Source organism: Pleurodeles waltl, chromosome 3_1 (assembly GCF_031143425.1).
Source record: "Pleurodeles waltl isolate 20211129_DDA chromosome 3_1, aPleWal1.hap1.20221129, whole genome shotgun sequence".
NCBI classification, from domain to species: domain Eukaryota; kingdom Metazoa; phylum Chordata; class Amphibia; order Caudata; family Salamandridae; genus Pleurodeles; species Pleurodeles waltl.
Window position 1 is genome coordinate 1,910,150,012 of NC_090440.1, and position 19,400 is coordinate 1,910,169,411.

Sequence of the window (19,400 nt, forward strand, 5' to 3'; positions counted from 1 at the left end):
ATCTGCAGCAACATATGCCATCGAACACAAAAACACACAAACTGTATTCTTCCTTCAAAGACCACAGTAACAGGGAGAAAATATTATTAAAGAGGGCTAGTTTACTGGCTCAAAAATCAGCTGCAGGAGGAGACACTTTCCTGAAGGAGAAATATTTTCTGTGTTACATGATTTATGTTAACGAAAATGAAAAAGGAGGACATAAGGCCAAAAATCTGCCTAAAAACGAATTCTGATTCAATGCTCTGGGAATGCTGCTGCAAAGCAGAAATATTATCTGCCTTAATACCGCCTGCATTCTGTGACAGAGGACCTGTTTAGGCTCTTATGCCTGGCAAGGTCAAAGTTGTCTTACTTCCTTTAGCAGGGGAGTTACAGAATGGAATTTGACCACCAAAAGAGATGTGTCGGAGAATGTAAACCTGAAAGGCATTATTTCTCTGCAAATCTTTAGGACTATCAGATAGCTCCATCATTACTTAAAACTTCTTACTAGCCATAATTTTGACGTGCCTGATCTCAGGAGCTCCTGGAGCATTTTCTTAAAATAAAAATACACATTTCAACCTATATTTATAGTGTTATATTAAGAAAGACAGTATCTGTTGACTCGATACACACAAGAAGGAAGTGGTATATTGGGTTAATTAAGTGTTAGCAAAATATTTACATGAGGAATGCATGTGCAGCACTTCTAAAAAGAGTAAAAATGCCAAAGGGGTGAGATTAGATGTAATATGGATAGTAAAAAAGAAATACAGAGGATTACAGCTGCACTGTATTGATGGTCTTTCACTTTGTTAGCAAATATATGCATGCGTCTGTATCAACAAGGGCTTACCAAAGAAATAGGACAGCTCAAAGAGAAATGAGAAGGCTGACCAGGTCAGCATTAAGCTTGGGGGGATGCGCAAGAGTTTACCCCCGAAAAGAGACTACTTCTATAACACAGTAATCATTAACCCAAATCAAAAAATTTCGGTTCCCAATAGGTATTACAATTGGCAACAACCACCATCTCCGCAGAGAAGGTAAGATCTGGTAATGACTGTAGAAGTAGGTAATTAATTTAACCACAGTACCACGCACTATCAACAAAGATACAGACAATAAACAGTAACATATTAGAGTGTATGTCAAAACTTGGGGATTAAACCATTCTGACAAAGCTTTTTTTAGGTTATTTTTATTTCTTACCGTCTCCCTGCATGTCTGAAGTCCATAGTGTCAAGTTGTCACGTAACAACTGCATGATAAGAGTAGAGTCTTTGTAACTTTCTTCGTTCAGTGTATCCAGCTCTGCAATGGCATCATCAAAAGCAGCTTTTGCCAACCTACATGGAGAAATTGGCACTTGTTTATAAGATGCATCAAGAAACTTAGCAAACATGGAACAGCTCAGCAACTTCTTCCGTTGTCTTCAAATTAAATGTAAACACTTACCATAGGAGACAAACTGGGTTCCATACTTGACAGATGCCGATTATCAATTATATAAACACCTTACTCTTCCTACATCGTTTTGCATGCAAATAAGCTCACTGGCAATGGAGGAAGCAGAAGAAAAGTTACATACCTATAATCCAAAGTGCTCCATCATGGGTTCTCTCATTAAAATCTTAGACACTGCATTCATATTTTGCAGTTCAATGTTTATAGACTGCCATATATGGTCTCTTGATGGGCTATGGCCACGCAACAAACGTTAGGCCAGGATAAGCAGGGATTGAGGGACGGGAGGGCTAAGGAGGGGTTGAACTTTTGGTGATATTTCAAATGAATTGTGATAGGCCACATACTTGAGGTGGTCCCAAAACAAAAGAGACCATGCCTTCAAGTCCTGGAACTCTGATGTTTTAATTTATTCTCTAGATATTTACATTTCCAATAGAGCCTTTTAAGCCAACCAAACAGCAGAGGAAACCCACTGCTCTGCACCTTTTTGCACTGTAATAGAAACTCACTGTTTTGAAAGGAACAACATGTATTAACTTCTTCAAATAATGCTGGCATCATTTATTGGGCGAACCCCTTATATTTTAGTGATCCTTTTAGAAAGAGCCATAGTCATGTTTTAAAGGACTGGTAAAAAAGATTCAACTGCACAAACGTGGGTGCATTTTGATAAAACAAAGAACTTTCAATTAAGGTGACAAGATCTTGAGAAGCAAATACTAAGGCAGGCAAGATATAAATGTAGAACTGAAACCCCTTTATTCTTAATTGTATGTCTGGACTGTCCATTTTGATGAGGAGCTATGCAAGTGTGTGTACACAGACACACACCAGAAACCAAAGTACTCCCGCCATACACAGTTTCCTCATCAATTTTGTTGCAAATGTTGCAGTGATTATCAATGAAGTCCCAGAAGAAGTCATGAGTGGCATAACATATGAGGTAATTAGCAATGTATGGGAAGGGCGTGAGTTACAGTTACCTTAGGTCACGAGTTATAGTTAGGCAAGAGAACTGGAACTATAAATGGCGGATTTCTGTGTTTTTTACAGTTTAAAATGTTTTACTATTACTAAACATTTCAACCAACTATAACGTTATTTTAACCTTCGTTTTTTTTCAGTGGATTTCTTTAATGTAAAGTAATGCTTGATTACCATACATAAATCCACACACCCCTGCATGCATCCAACACCGCTTTAAGGTAGCCAACCCCAAGCTGCACAGGGCCTTCAGCAGTGCACAGTGGGTGGTTGGCCCTCAGGGCCAGGTTCTGGGTAGCGCATCTCCCTAGGGCCCATTTTTTATTTTTAAAGGGAAGTGGGGACCGAAGGCCCTCTCCTATGCCTCATTAGGCCCTGGAAACCCCAACCTCAGGGCCCTAATTTCTCAACCCAGAACCTTATTAGCCTGGGGGACCCCCTTTACCTTTTTTTTGTTTTTAATTAAAAGGGAGGGCGGCACATGGCACCACTCACCAAATCTTATTAGGCCCTTGTGACACTTTCCCCCAGGCCCACTAGATAAAGGGGAAGGGAGCAGCCTCCTTCCCAAGTCATTTTTGGCCTCGGGAAGCCAATTCCCCAGAGACTGCTTTATTTCTTCGAGGTGAGTACCCGGGTGCCCAACCGCGGCATCCATCATGGTGAATGCTGGGGGCCACTGTGGGTAGCCCCAGGTCCCCTGTGGCATCCCAGCTGGCTCCCAGTATGCTGCAGAGCCAGCATTGCTCCAGCCCACAGGTAGAAGCTACTTATACTGCTCCCACCAGGCAGGAGCAATCTATTGATCTGTTTGCCTGGCCGCTTCAGCTTCCTTTTAAGAAGTTTAGCAGCGCCTGAGATTTGAGGCTCAAGGAAGCGGGCCACGCGTGGGCCCAGAGCACTAGGTTTCCCAGGGCCAAAAACGGCCTGGGAAGGGGGGCCACGCATGCCTTCTTCCCCTTGTTGGGGGGGCAGCGGGGTGAGGTGGCTTAGTGTTGAGCCTCTCCAGGTTTTAAAAGAGCACTGCGGACCATGCTTTCGCTTTATTTTAGTTTTTTTGCAGATTCGTGGATCCTCTGAAACTTTGTGGCAACATATGGAAAATGTCACTTACCAAGTGTACATCTGTTCGTGGCATTAGTCGCTGCAGATTCACATGCTGTGCATAGTCCGCCGTCTGGTGTTGGGTCGGAGTGTTACAAGTTGTTTTTCTTCGAAGAAGTCTTTTCGAGTCACGAGACCGAGGGACTCCTCCCACTTCGGTTCCATTGCGCATGGGTGTCGACTCCATCTTAAATTGTTTGTCCCGCAGAGGGTGAGGTAGGAGTTGTGTATGCTAATAATAGTGCCCATGCAATGGAATAAATACGTATGTACAAAATGAAGGTTTAATGTAATATATTTACAAATGTACAAATGTTCGAGATCTACTTCTAAACGGCTACAGGCTCCCGGGGAGGAGGGTGGGCGCATGTGAATCTGCAGCGACTAATGCCATGAACAGATGTACACTGGGTAAGTGACATTTTCCGTTCGGTGGCATGTGTAGCTGCAGATACACATGCTGTGCATAGACTAGTAAGCAGTTATCTCCCCAAAAGCGGTGGTTCAGCCTGTAGGAGTGGAAGTAGTTTGAAATAAAGTTCTTAGTACGGCTTGACCTACTGTGGCCTGTTGTGCAGATAACACATCTACACAGTAGTGTTTAGTAAATGTATGAGGCGTAGACCATGTTGCTGCCTTACATATTTCGGTCATTGGAATATTTCCTAGAAAGGCCATAGTAGCACCTTTCTTTCTGGTTGAGTGTGCCTTTGGTGTAATAGGCAGTTCTCTATTTGCTTTAAGATAGCAGGTTTGGATGCACTTTACTATCCATCTGGCGATACCTTGTTTTGAAATTGGATTTCCTGTAGGAGGTTTTTGGAAGGCAATAAATAGTTGTTTTGTTTTCCTAATTTGTTTTGTCCTGTCAATGTAGTACATTAGCGCTCTCGATGTCTAATGTATGTTGTGCTCTTTCAGCTATTGAATCTGGCTGTGGGAAGAACACTGGTAATTCCACTGTTTGGTTTAAGTGGAACGGTGAGATAACCTTTGGTAAGAATTTTGGATTTGTTCTTAGAACGACCTTATTTTTGTGTATTTGAATAAATGGTTCTTGTATGGTAAACGCCTGTATTTCACTTACTCTTCTTAGAGATGTGATGGCAATGAGAAATGCAACTTTCCACGTTAAGTATTGCATTTCACAAGAATGCATGGGTTCGAAAGGTGGACCCATGAGCCTTGTTAAGACAATGTTGAGGTTCCATGAAGGAACAGGTGGTGTCCTTGGTGGTATAATTCTCTTTAGGCCCTCCATAAACGCTTTAATGACAGGTATTCTAAATAGGGAAGTTGAATGAGTAATCTGCAGGTAAGCAGATATTGCTGCGAGATGTATTTTTATGGAAGAGAAAGCTAGATTTGATTTTTGTAAATGTAGTAAATATCCTACTACATCTTTTGGAGATGCATGCAATGGTTGGACTTGATTATTATGGCGGTAACAAACAAATCTTTTCCATTTACTTGCATAGCAGTGTCTAGTGGATGGTCTTCTAGCTTGTTTTATGACCTCCATACACTCTTGTGGGAGGTTTAAGTGTCCAAATTCTATGATTTCAGGAGCCAAATTGCTAGATTCAGCGATGCTGGGTTTGGATGCCTGATCTGTTGTTTGTGTTGTGTTAACAGATCTGGCCTGTTGGGTAGTTTGACATGACGTACTACTGACAGGTCTAGTAGTGTGGTATACCAAGGTTGTCTTGCCCATGTTGGTGCTATTAATATGAGTTTGTTTTGACTCAATCTGTTTACTAGATATGGAAGGAGAGGGAGAGGGGGAAAAGCGTACGCAAATATCCCTGACCAATTCATCCATAGAGCATTGCCTTGAGATTGCCGGTGTGGGTACCTGGATGCGAAGTTTTGGCATTTTGCGTTTTCTTTTGTTGCAAATAGGTCTATTTGAGGTGTTCCCCAAATTTGGAAGTAAGTGTTCAGGATTTGGGGGTGAATTTCCCATTCGTGGACCTGTTGGTGATCCCGAGAGATTGTCTGCTAGCTGGTTCTGGATCCCTGGAATAAACTGTGCTATTAGGCGAATGTGGTTGTGAATTGCCCAATGCCATATTTTTTGTGTTAGGAGACACAACTGTGTCGAGTGTGTTCCCCCGTTTGTTTAAATAATACATTGTCGTCATGTTGTCTGTTTTGACAAGAATGTATTTGTGGTTTATCATTGGTTGGAATGCTTTCAACGCTAGAAATACTGCTAACAATTCTAGGTGATTTATATGAAACTTTCTTTGATGTACGTCCCATTGTCCTTGGATGCTGTGTTGATTGAGGTGTGCTCCCCACCCTGTCATGGAAGCATCTGTTGTTATCACGTATTGTGGCACTGGGTCTTGGAAAGGCCGCCCTTTGTTTAAATTTGTACTGTTCCACCATAGAAGCGAGATGTATGTTTGGCGGTCTATCAACACCAGATCTAGAAGTTGACCCTGTGCATGTGACCATTGTGATGCTAGGCACTGTTGTAAGGGCCGCATGTGCAATCTTGCGTTTGGGACAATGGCTATGCATGAGGACATCATGCCTAGGAGTTTTAATACCATCTTTGCGTGTATCTTTTGTGTTGGATACATAGCTTGAATCACCTTGTGAACATTTTGAACCCTTTGTGGACTTGGAGTGGCTATCTGTAGGAGGTTGGCTCTGTATGTGCTATCTCAAAGTAAGGGATAGCATGCACAGGGTCCAAGGGTTCCGCTTAGAGGTAAAATAGTGGTAAAAAGAGATAATACTAATGCTCTATTTTGTGGTAGTGTGGTCGAGCAGTAGGATTATCCAAGGAGTAGTGTTAAGCATTTGTTGTACATACACATAGACAATAAATGAGGTACACACACTCAGAGACAAATCCAGCCAATAGGTTTTGTTATAGAAAAATATATTTTCTTAGTTTATTTTAAGAACCACAGGTTCAAATTTTACATGTAATAGCTCATTTGAAAGGTATTGCAGGTAAGTACTCTAGGAACTTTGAATCATTACTTTAGCATGTATACTTTTCACATAAAACACAATAAGCTGTTTTAAAAGTGGACAGTGCAATTTTCACAGTTCCTGGGGGAGGTAAGTTATTGTTAGTTTTCACAGGTAAGTAAGTCACTTACAGGTTTCAGTTTTTGGTCCAAGGTAGCCCACCGTTGGGGGTTCAGAGCAACCCCAAAGTTATCACACCAGCAGCTCAGGGCCGGTCAGGTGCAAAGGTCAAAGAGGTGCCCACAACACATAGGCTATAATGGAGAGAAGGGGGTGCCCCGGTTCCAGTCTGCCAGCAGGTAAGTACCCGCGTCTTCGGAGGGCAGACCAGGGGGGTTTTGTAGGGCACCGGGGGGGACACAAAGTAGCACAGAAACTACACCCTCAGCAGCGCGGGGGCGGCCGGGTGCAGTGTGCAAACACGCGTCGGGTTTCCTTCAGTTTTCAATGGGAGACCAAGGGGTCTCTTCAGCGATGCAGGCAGGCAAGGGGAGGGGGGCTCCTCGGGGTAGCCACCACCTGGGCAAGGGAGAGGGCCTCCTGGGGGTCACTCCTGCACAGAAAGTTCCGTTTCTTTAGGGGCTGGGGGCTGCGGGTGCAGGGTCTTTTCCAGCCGTCGGGAAATGAAGTTCAGACAGTCTCGGTCAGGGGGAGCCTGGGGATTCCCTCTTCAGGCGTCGCTGTGGGGGCTCAGGGGGGACAACTTTGGTTACTCACAGTCGTAGAGTCGCCGGAGGGTCCTCCCGGAGTTGGTTGTTCTCCACCAGTCGAGTCGGGGTCGCCGGGTGCAGTGTTGCAAGTCTCACGCTTCTTGCGGGGAGTTGCAGGGGTCTTTAAATCTGCTCCCTGTAACAAAGTTGCAGTTTCTTTTGGAGCAGTGCCGCTGTCCTCAGGACTTTCTTGTCTTTTTCGAAGCAGGGCAGTCCTCAGAGGATTCAGAGGTCGCTGGTCCCTTGGAAAGCGTCGCTGGAGCAGGGTTCTTTGGAAGGCAGGAGACAGGCCGGTAGGTCTGGGGCCAAGGCAGTTGGTGTCTTCTGTTCTTCCTCTGCAGGGGTTTGTCAGCTCAGCAGTCCTTCTTCTTGTAGTTGCAGGAATCTAATTTCTAGGTTCAGGGAGAGCCCTTAAATACTAAATTTAAGGGCGTGTTTAGGTCTGGGGGGTTAGTAGCCAATGGCTACTAGCCCTGAGGGTGAGTACACCCTCTTGGTGCCTCCTCCCAAGGGGAGGGGGTCACATCCTGTAGGAAGTTGGCTCTGTATGTGCTATTTCAAAGTAAGGAATAGCATGCACAGAGTCCAAGGGTTCCCCTTAGAGGTAAAATAGTGGTAAAAATAGATAATACTAATGCTCTATTTTGTGGTAGTGTGGTCGAGCAGTAGGCTTATCCAAGGAGTAGTGTTAAGCATTTGTTGTACATACACAGAAAATAAATGAGGTACACACACTCAGAGACAAATCCAGCCAATAGGTTTTGTTATAGAAAAATATCTTTTCTTAGTTTATTTTAAGAACCACAGGTTCAAATTTAACATGTAATATCTTGTTTGAAAGGTATTGCAGGTAAGTACATTAGGAACTTTGAATCATTTCAATTGCATGTATACTTTTCAAGTTATTCACAAATAGCTATTTCAAAAGTGGACACAGTGCAATTTTCACAGTTCCTGGGGGAGGTAAGTTTTTGTTAGTTTTACCAGGTAAGTAAGACACTTACAGGGTTCAGTTCTTGGTCCAAGGTAGCCCACCGTTGGGGGTTCAGAGCAACCCCAAAGTTACCACACCAGCAGCTCAGGGCCGGTCAGGTGCAGAGTTCAAAGTGGTGCCCAAAACGCATAGGCTTCAATGGAGAGAAGGGGGTGCCCCGGTTCCGGTCTGCTTGCAGGTAAGTACCCGCGTCTTCGGAGGGCAGACCAGGGGGGTTTTGTAGGGCACCGGGGGGGACACAAGCCCACACAGAAATTCCACCCTCAGCGGCGCGGGGGCGGCCGGGTGCAGTGTTAGAACAAGCGTCAGGTTCGCAATGTTAGTCAATGAGAGATCAAGGGATCTCTTTAGCGCTGCAGGAAGGCAAGGGGGGGCTTCCTCGGGGAAACCTCCACTTGGACAAGGGAGAGGGACTCCTGGGGGTCACTTCTGCAGTGAAAGTCCGGTCCTTCAGGTCCTGGGGGCTGCGGGTGCAGGGTCTTTTCCAGGCGTCGGGACTTAGGTTTCAGAGTGTCGCGGTCAGGGGAAGCCTCGGGATTCCCTCTGCAGGCGGCGCTGTGGGGGCTCAGGGGGGACAGGTTTTGGTACTCACAGTCGTAGAGTAGTCCGGGGGTCCTCCCTGAGGTGTTGGTTCTCCACCAGCCGAGTCAGGGTCGCCGGGTGCAGTGTTGCAAGTCTCACGCTTCTTGCGGGGAGTTGCAGGGTTCTTTAAAGCTGCTTCTTGAAACAAAGTTGCAGTCTTTTTGGAGCAGGTCCGCTGTCCTCTGGAGTTTCTTGTCTTTTTCGAAGCAGGGAAGTCCTCAGAGGATTCAGAGGTCGCTGGTCCCTTTGGAAGGCGTCGCTGGAGCAGAGTTCTTTGGAAGGCAGGAGACAGGCCGGTGAGTTTCTGGAGCCAAGGCAGTTGTTGTCTTCTGGTCTTCCTCTGCAGGGGTTTTCAGCTAGGCAGTCCTTCTTGTTGTTGCAGGAATCTAATTTTCTAGGGTTCAGGGTAGCCCTTAAATACTAAATTTAAGGGCGTGTTTAGGTCTGGGGGGTTAGTAGCCAATGGCTACTAGCCCTGAGGGTGGGTACACCCTCTTTGTGCCTCCTCCCAAGGGGAGGGGGTCACAATCCTAACCCTATTGGGGGAATCCTCCATCTGCAAGATGGAGGATTTCTAAAAGTTAGAGTCACCTCAGCTCAGGACACCTTAGGGGCTGTCCTGACTGGCCAGTGACTCCTCCTTGTTGCTTTCTTTGTTCCCTCCAGCCTTGCCGCCAAAAGTGGGGGCCGTGGCCGGAGGGGGCGGGCAACTCCACTAAGCTGGAGTGCCCTGCTGGGCTGTGACAAAGGGGTGAGCCTTTGAGGCTCACCGCCAGGTGTTACAGCTCCTGCCTGGGGGAGGTGTTAGCATCTCCACCCAGTGCAGGCTTTGTTACTGGCCTCAGAGTGACAAAGGCACTCTCCCCATGGGGCCAGCAACATGTCTCTAGTGTGGCAGGCTGCTGGAACTAGTCAGCCTACACAGACAGTCGGTTAAGTTTCAGGGGGCACCTCTAAGGTGCCCTCTGGGGTGTATTTTACAATAAAATGTACACTGGCATCAGTGTGCATTTATTGTGCTGAGAAGTTTGATACCAAACTTCCCAGTTTTCAGTGTAGCCATTATGGTGCTGTGGAGTTCGTGTTTGACAGACTCCCAGACCATATACTCTTATGGCTACCCTGCACTTACAATGTCTAAGGTTTTGCTTAGACACTGTAGGGGCACAGTGCTCATGCACTTGTGCCCTCACCTATGGTATAGTGCACCCTGCCTTAGGGCTGTAAGGCCTGCTAGAGGGGTGACTTATCTATACTGCATAGGCAGTTTGAGGTTGGCATGGCACCCTGAGGGGAGTGCCATGTCGACTTAGTCATTTTGTCCTCACTAGCACACACAAGCTGGCAAGCAGTGTGTCTGTGCTGAGTGAGGGGTCCCCAGGGTGGCATAAGATATGCTGCAGCCCTTAGAGACCTTCCCTGGCATCAGGGCCCTTGGTACCAGTTACAAGGGACTTACCTGGATGCCAGGGTGTGCCAAATGTGGAAACAAAAGTACAGGTTAGGGTAAGAACACTGGTGCTGGGGCCTGGTTAGCAGGCCTCAGCACACTTTCAAATCAAAACTTAGCATCAGCAAAGGCAAAAAGTCAGGGCATAACCATGCCAAGGAGGCATTTCCTTACACATTGGTAAAAGCAATAGCAAATAGTGAGGGCCCTAGGGGAGGGCCAAACCATATAATAAAAGAGGAATGTGAAAAGCAGTCCTCCATCCCAGGAAGTGGAACCAGTAGAAGGGAGCTGCAGGAACTAGGAACCCAAGAGGTGAGTACCAGAGTGACCCCCAGCGACCATGCGAGCAGAGGCAAGTTCCTGGTTTTCCCCAAAACTAACAGGAGGACTTAGGAAAAGGATTGTGCAAAACCCAACCTGGAAGACCCTAAAGGTGGATCCTGACAGGAGGGGACCTGCAAAGGAAGGGGACCAAGTCCAGTTCGAGTTGGAGTGTCCAGTTGTGGCAGGAGCCACTACCCCCCCTTCAGTTGATGCAGGACCAGGTCGCTGGTGGACGAAGAAAGTCAGCAGTGCTGCACAGGAGCAGAAGGGGAGTTTGAGAACTGAAGCAAGTGATGTCCCACGTCGGCATTTGTAATGCAGTCGGTCAGTGGTGCAGGAAAACCACCAACAAGCCTTGGCAAATGCAAGAGTCGCAGAAGAAGGTTTTGCAAGGCTGAAGAGGACCAGCAAGTGACAACCCAAGGAGAGGAGTCCGGGGTGACCCTCAGCAGCTGGGAGAGCCACAAAAAGAGAAGGCAACCCCCACAGGCTACAGGAGTCTGAGAGAGGCCCGGTCAGCACACCTGAGAAGTCCCATGTCGCTGGAACAGCTAGCAGGAGACTGTCCTTTGCACGATGGAGTGCTGGGGGCCGGGGCTACAAGGAGCCTTAAGATCCCTTGGAGAAGGACCAAACAAGCCTTGGTAGCTGCAAGAACGGGTACTGCCCTGCAAGGAGCATCAACAGCTTACCGTCTCCAAGTTGGACAGCTGGTAGAGAGGACCAAGGGGACCACTCCAGACCACCACCTATGATGCAGGACCCAAGAAGTTCCAGAGGAGAGAAGATCCACGTAGAAAGTCATTGCAGTTGGTGCCTGCAGATGCAGGGGAGTGACTCCTTCCCTACAAGGGAAATTTCTTCTTACAACTTGTGTAGGCTGAAGACTTGGCACCCTCGGAGGATGCACAGCTGGGGAAATATTGCAGCTGCTGGAAGGAGCCAGAAAAACAATGATGCAAAGCAAAGTCGTTGCTGAAGTTGCAGATAGTTGGATCCTGAAGAGTCCAGTTGCAGTTCCAGAGGCCAGACAATGAAGTAAACAATGCAGAGGAGCCCTGCTGGAATCTTGCACATCGAATCTGAGGACCCCGCCCAAGAGGGAGACCCTAAATAGCCCTAAAAGGTGGGTTGGTCACCTGCAAGATGACCATGTATCAGGAGGGGGCTGTGATGTCATCTGCCTGACCTGGCCACTCAGATGTTCCCAGGGGCCTCTGCCCATCTTGGATTCAAGATGGCAGAATTAAGTGGCCACATGGAGGAGCTCTGGGCACCACCTCTGGGGTGGCGATGGACAGGGGAGTGGTCACTCCCCTTTCCTTTCTCCAGTTTTGTGCCAGAGAAGGGTCCGGGGTCCATGGACTGGTGCAAACTGGTTTATGCAAGGACGACACCAAATGTGCCCTTCAAAGCATACCAGTGGCTTGGGGAGGATACCCTTCCCAAGCCACGTCACACCTATTTCCAAGGTGATAGGGTGTTGCCTCCCTCTCCCACAGGAAATCCCTTGCCCTGCCTTCCCCTGCTTAAGCTGGTCAAGCAGCAGGAGGACAGAATCCTGTCTGTGGGGTGGCAGCAGCATGGGCTGCCCGGCAAAGACACTGAGGGTCCTCTGAGGAGCCCCCAGAGTGCATGGAATCATACCACCAATACTGGCAACAGTACTGGACTATGATTCTGACATGTTTGATACCAAACCTGCACAGGTTCGGAGTCACCATTATGTAGCTGGACACAGGACACTGTGTCCCGTACATGGGTAAAAAGGCTTCCCCCCACTTACAAAGTCTAGTGTAATGGAGCTAGAGTTCGTACAGGCACCTCTGCCCATACGAGGTGCCCTCATACAGGGACCTGCCCTCTGGGCTGGGGGGCCTACCTTAGAGGTGACTACAGTGACCAGGTGCAGTGACCTGTGGTCAAAAGGTGAACCTTTTCAGGCAGGCTGCAATGGCAGGCCTGCATACACATTTTGCTTGGGCTCCCATAGGGGGCATAATACATGCTGCAGCCCATGGGGAACCCCTGGTGCCTCAATGCCCTGGGTACCTAAGTGCCATTTACTAGGGGCTTATATGGGGGCACTAGTATGCCCATTGTGGGGTGTGCAAAGTCCTAAGCAACTAAATTTAGAGCAACAGCGCACAATCACTAGGGTCCTGATTAGCAGGATCCCAGTGAAAACAGTCCAAGCAAAGTGGGGGTAACCATCCCAAAAAGAGGGTACTTTCCTACACATTGCCTTTGTCCAATGCCGCACGACGAAGCTTTATCTGCACAAAAAAAATCCCCAATCAAAAGATAGTGGAATAATGAACATCGGAATCTAAAACAAGTATGCAGTGAAATATTTCTCTGAATCGAACAGCAAATGCTAGGAGTGAAATACAAAAGGCAAGCAAATTACCTTTTCTAGAGTGGCAGACACTACATGAGCAAGGCACAAGCTAGGCTCGGATTAGATGCAGGTGCCTGACTGTTTTGGTGCAGTGAAGGATGCAATGGCTTGGCTGAGAAGGACTAGCGGAGCTTAATGAATTTACAATAACCCTAGACTGAATTAAAAATTGGCCTCTTACATTCAAAATGTGCTGCTCTGAAAGGTAAACAGCATGAAGCCTTAATTACAGCAGGGGTGTGCATCAATGCAATTCTGAAAAAATTCTGAAAAAACCCTGCTCATTAGTGTCCACCTGTTTGGGCATCTTCCATTCTAGCTCTGTGGCACTGGAAGGACAATTTACTTGTTCCTAATCTTAAGTAAAGTCAATCGGTGACTATTCCCACCCATATGAAGGACGCTAAAACTATTCTATTTACAAATATCTTGTTATATTTAGCATCGGAAAGGACAAAACATTTATAGTGGACTGAATGAATACTGTTAAAAACATTCTGATCTGCACTCTGGATGTGTATCACCATCCTTTTGCTTGTAACAGTTAAACAAAAGTGGCACTGAGAACTCTATGGAACAGAAAAACAAGCTCTTGTATATTTCACAGTCCTGCAATTTGAAGGATGTTTGGTAGATACCTGCAGGCACGGTCAGGGGAGTTGAGAATTTCATAATAGAACACAGAGAAGTTGAGTGCCAGGCCAAGGCGAATGGGGTGCGTTGGTGGAAGTTCCGTCATTGCAATATCGCTTGCAGCTTTGTAAGCCACCAGGCTATTTTCTGCAGCCTCCTTCCTATCATTTGATGTTGCAAATTCTGCAAGATACCGGTGGTAGTCACCTTTCCTGTGGAGAGGAGAATATTTACCAGTTAATTTTCTCAGTTCACAAATCAACTTATTTTCAAAGAAAGGTTTGAACACATTTCTGATATTAGTCTTAAAAGTAGAAACAGTACCTACAAAAAAAAAAAAAAAAAAAGGAAATTAACTGAGTCACAATAGAGGACACATGAAAAAACAATTCAATTTTATCTTCATGTTCAATAATTATGCTGCCATTTTAATTTACTTAGGGTACATGACAAATATGAATACACTAGGTTAAAGTCCAAAAAATCTATCTACTAACATGCATTTTTTACACAGCCAATGGCACAAGCTAAACATTTTTAAAGCACTCACTGTTCCGAAAAAGCCCAATATCACAGATTCCAAAGCTTTTCATACAGCCCGGTGACATATCAGGGATGTGGAATTCCTATCGCCCGACGCCCGGGACATCTTGTTTGAGGTCAAGGGCAACAAGTTTTTATGTTCACTTTGTCCTTGGGACAAGTAGGCCCAACCCTCTGCAGCACAAACCCTGTGGCTGCCTGTTTACAGAGAGTGGAACTCTCTGCAGTTGAGGTAATGTGTTTCCAAAAGATAATGCTGTTCGAACTTGTATTTATGGTTCATTATTTGAAAACCTTCATTATTAGGGTGAGTGCTGTAAATAAATGTTTTAAGGTCACACTTCACTACTGACGTTGGTTCCAGTACAAAAAAAAAAAAAAACGTGTATACACATGTTTGAAAAGTTTAGGCTATGAGGCTAAGTATAATGCTCCCAGAATGCTCTCTGATTAGATGCAAATGAAGTGTCATTTAGTAAAATGTTTTGATGCATGCTAGTATTTCCCAAAAATATTTCGAATGGAAAATCAGTGTAACCATTTTCAACACTATTATGGGAAGCATGAAAATAAACAAACTGACAAAGCCAACTGATCTGACATATTTTTATAAGTCTTTTAGTTTCATCAATGCGTGTCTTGTTTTGACATGGCTTTTGTAACACTTTATTGTTGTGGGAGCTACCAGACTCTCAACATTGTAACAAACACTGGCAAAAAAAACAAAAAAAAAAAAAACGTTTTTGAACTCCAAAAGCACACGTTGCCACCAGTGGCATAACAAAGGCCCCGCAGCCGCCCTCCAGGGGGCCCCTTCAGCACAGCACCTGCCCTGAGTGAGTCTGGAGAGGGAGCTCCTCCATGTTCTTTGCAAAGGGGCACCCTCCAGTTTCGTTACGTCACTGATTGCCACTGTTGTTCCTGACACTGAACAAAACTACTTTGTGTGCCAATATGCTCCTTGTGGAAGAGAAGAATGCGATCACTCACAGTAAAGCCAGCCAAAAGAGAGAGAAATAGAAGTTTAATAAAAACAAAATGTCTTTGTTAACACCAGACCTAATTAGGGACCAAGACCCACATGTAGGTAGCTTTTTGCATGTCACAAACAGCGACTTTCGCTGTTTGTGACGTGCAAAAAGCACATTGCGATGCACAAACCCAGTTTTGCGATTCGGTAACCTGGTTACCGAATCGCAAAACGGGTTTGTGACTCGCAATTAGGAAGGGGTGTCCCCTTCCTAATTGCGACTCGCAGTGCAATGTAGGATTGCTTTGCGAACGCGGGCGCAAGCCAATCGCAGTTTGCACCCATTTCAAATGGGTGCTAACACTTTCACAAAAGGGAAGGGGTCCCACTGGGACCCCTTCCACATTGTGAATGTCACTGTAAACATTTTTTCAGAGCAGGCAGTGGTCCTGCGGACCACTGCCTGCTCTGAAAAAATGAAACTAAAACGTTTCATTTTTCGTTTTTGTAATGCATCTCGTTTTCCTTTAAGGAAAACGGGCTGCATTACAAAAAAAACTGCTTTATTGAAAAGCAGTCACAGACATTGTGGTCTGCTGTCTCCAGCAGGCCACCATCCCTGTGAGGCCGCCATTCGCAAAGGGGTCGCAAATTGCGACCCACCTCATGATTTTTCATGAGGTGTGCATTTGCGAAGCCCTTGCGAATCACAGATGGTGTCAGGGACACCATCCTACATTCGGATTTGCGACTCGCAATTTACGGGTCGCAAATATGAACCTACCTACATGTGGCCCCAAATTCTTAAAGAAAGTCACAAAAGTGCACCCATGGTATATGTCGTACCCCTATAAAATATTTGTGAACTGTATTTTAGCATGGGTAAATACGCATGTGTAGATTTTCTCATGTGAAAATCTATTGAGCATTTGCAAGTTCATTTTCCCTCCAGCCACTTTCTTCCCAACCCTGGAAGAAGTTCTAATTCTGCCATTGTCAGGAGTAAATGTCCAACCTTTCTTATTATGGGAAAATATTAGAGAGAAGCTGGTGAAAATCTTTAAAACATGCAGGTTAGTAGGTTTGCAGACTCAAAGGCATTCCAGCCCTGGAACTATTGCTTACTGCTTCCTCCAGCCCCAGTATGCAGATCTGCAGAAAGGTGGAAAAATAAGGAAATTGCTACAGTAGGGATTGAGACTGCATGTATTCAAGCCCTACTATGGTAGTAGCCCTGGCATAATCAGAGAGGCTATTATCAGAGCTCTTACATAATGAGATTGCTGCCATAATTTGGCGCCACACTACATGGCACCAAAGGGACAAGTAGATCTTTTTACAGGACAAGTAGATTTGAGAAGCAGCCTGTCCCGTGGACAAGTAGATATTTTAATAAATTCCACACCCCTGCATATCAAGAGCCAATCTTGAAAGCTAGAGAGTGCTTTCAAACCGGATATTGTAAATGCAATCTCATGTGTACTCGGACCAGATCTACGGAAATCTAAGGCTACTTTCTGTTCCAACATCCTGCCCTTTACCAAAAGCTTATTCAAAGGAGTTCACCAGGCTACTTGTATTGAGTCGGTAGCGACTGTCATTTGCAGTACAGGTTGTTCTGCAAAGTGTAGGAAGTTGGCTCTGTATGTGCTATTTCAAAGTAAGGAATAGCATGCACAGAGTCCAAGGGTTCCCCTTAGAGGTAAAATAGTGGTAAAAAGAGATAATACTAATGCTCTATTTTGTGGTAGTGTGGTCGAGCAGTAGGCTTATCCAAGGAGTAGTGTTAAGCATTTGTTGTACATACACATAGACAATAAATGAGGTACACACACTCAGAGACAAATCCAGCCAATAGGTTTTGTTATAGAAAAATATATTTTCTTAGTTTATTTTAAGAACCACAGGTTCAAATTTAACATGTAATATCTTGTCTGAAAGGTATTGCAGGTAAGTACATTAGGAACTTTGAATCATTTCAATTGCATGTATACTTTTCAAGTTATTCACAAATAGCTATTTCAAAAGTGGACACTTAGTGCAATTTTCACAGTTCCTGGGGGAGGTAAGTTTTTGTTAGTTTTACCAGGTAAGTAAGACACTTACAGGGTTCAGTTCTTGGTCCAAGGTAGCCCACCGTTGGGGGTTCAGAGCAACCCCAAAGTCACCACACCAGCAGCTCAGGGCCGGTCAGGTGCAGAGTTCAAAGTGGTGCCCAAAACGCATAGGCTAGAATGGAGAGAAGGGGGTGCCCCGGTTCCGGTCTGCTTGCAGGTAAGTACCCGCGTCTTCGGAGGGCAGACCAGGGGGGTTTTGTAGGGCACCGGGGGGGACACAAGCCCACACAGAAATTTCACCCTCAGCAGCGCGGGGGCGGCCGGGTGCAGTGTAGAAACAAGCGTCGGGTTTGCAATGTTAGTCTATGAGAGATCAAGGGATCTCTTCAGCGCTGCAGGCAGGCAAGGGGGGGCTTCCTCGGGGAAACCTCCACTTGGGCAAGGGAGAGGGACTCCTGGGGGTCACTTCTGCAGTGAAAGTCCGGTCCTTCAGGTCCTGGGGGCTGCGGGTGCAGGGTCTTTTCCAGGCGTCGGGACTTAGGTTTCAGAGAGTCGCGGTCAGGGGAAGCCTCGGGATTCCCTCTGCAGGCGGCGCTGTGGGGGCTCAGGGGGGACAGGTTTTGGTACTCACAGTCGTAGAGTAGTCCGGGGGTCCTCCCTGAGGTGTTGGTTCTCCACCAGCCGAGTCGGGGTCACCGGGTGCAGTGTTGCAAGTCTCACGCTTCTTGCGGGGAGATTGCAGGGTCTTTAAAGCTGCTCCTTGAAACAAAGTTGCAGTCTTTTTGGAGCAGGTCTGCTGTCCTCGGGAATTTCTTGTCTTTTTCGAAGCAGGGCAGTCCTCAGAGGAGTCAGAGGTCGCTGGTCCCTTTGGAAGGCGTCGCTGGAGCAGAGTTCTTTGGAAGGCAGGAGACAGGCCGGTGAGTTTCTGGAGCCAAGGCAGTTGTTGTCTCCTGGTCTTCCTCTGCAGGGGTTTTCAGCTGGGCAGTCCTTCTTCTTGTTGTTGCAGGAATCTAATTTTCTAGGGTTCAGGGTAGCCCTTAAATACTAAATTTAAGGGCGTGTTTAGGTCTGGGGGTTAGTAGCCAATGGCTACTAGCCCTGAGGGTGGGTACACCCTCTTTGTGCCTCCTCCCAAGGGGAGGGGGTCACAATCCTAACCCTATTGGGGGAATCCTCCATCTGCAAGATGGAGGATTTCTAAAAGTTAGAGTCACTTCAGCTCAGGACACCTTAGGGGCTGTCCTGACTGGCCAGTGACTCCTCCTTGTTGCTTTCTTTGTTCCCTCCAGCCTTGCCGCCAAAAGTGGGGGCCGTGGCCGGAGGGGGCGGGCAACTCCACTAAGCTGGAGTGCCCTGCTGGGCTGTGACAAAGGGGTGAGCCTTTGAGGCTCACCGCCAGGTGTTACAGCTCCTGCCTGGGGGAGGTGTTAGCATCTCCACCCAGTGCAGGCTTTGTTACTGGCCTCAGAGTGACAAAGGCACTCTCCCTATGGGGCCAGCAACATGTCTCTAGTGTGGCAGGCTGCTGGAACTAGTCAGCCTACACAGACAGTCGGTTAAGTTTCAGGGGGCACCTCTAAGGTGCCCTCTGTGGTGTATTTTACAATAAAATGTACACTGGCATCAGTGTGCATTTATTGTGCTGAGAAGTTTGATACCAAACTTCCCAGTTTTCAGTGTAGCCATTATGGTGCTGTGGAGTTTGGGTAAAACAGACTCCCAGACCATATACTCTTATGGCTACCCTGCACTTACAATGTCTAAGGTTTTGCTTAGACACTGTAGGGGTACAGTGCTCATGCACTGGTACCCTCACCTATGGTATAGTGCACCCTGCCTTAGGGCTGTAAGGCCTGCTAGAGGGGTGTCTTACCTATACTGCATAGGCAGTGAGAGGCTGGCATGGCACCCTGAGGGGAGTGCCATGTCGACTTACTCGTTTTGTCCTCACTAGCACACACAAGCTGGCAAGCAGTGTGTCTGTGCTGAGTGAGAGGTCTCCAGGGTGGCATAAGACATGCTGCAGCCCTTAGAGACCTTCCTTGGCATCAGGGCCCTTGGTACTAGAAGTACCAGTTACAAGGGACTTATCTGGATGCCAGGGTCTGCCAATTGTGGATACAAAAGTACAGGTTAGGGAAAGAACACTGGTGCTGGGGCCTGGTTAGCAGGCCTCAGCACACTTTCAATTGAAAACAT

At 46.6% G+C, this 19,400-nt stretch overlaps 1 protein-coding gene across 1 annotated transcript in view; it reads right to left on the minus strand.

Annotated features, from left to right (window-relative positions):
* Positions 1 to 19,400, minus strand: part of YWHAE (tyrosine 3-monooxygenase/tryptophan 5-monooxygenase activation protein epsilon) — a 186,400-nt gene that overhangs the window by 77,737 nt on the left and 89,263 nt on the right. Inside the window, exons 4-5 of the mRNA XM_069226092.1 lie at positions 13,637 to 13,843; positions 1,198 to 1,334 (exon numbers count right to left, since the gene is read on the minus strand). Coding sequence (XP_069082193.1) covers positions 1,198 to 1,334; positions 13,637 to 13,843 — 344 coding nt within the window. The remainder of the gene's footprint in view (positions 1 to 1,197; positions 1,335 to 13,636; positions 13,844 to 19,400) is intronic.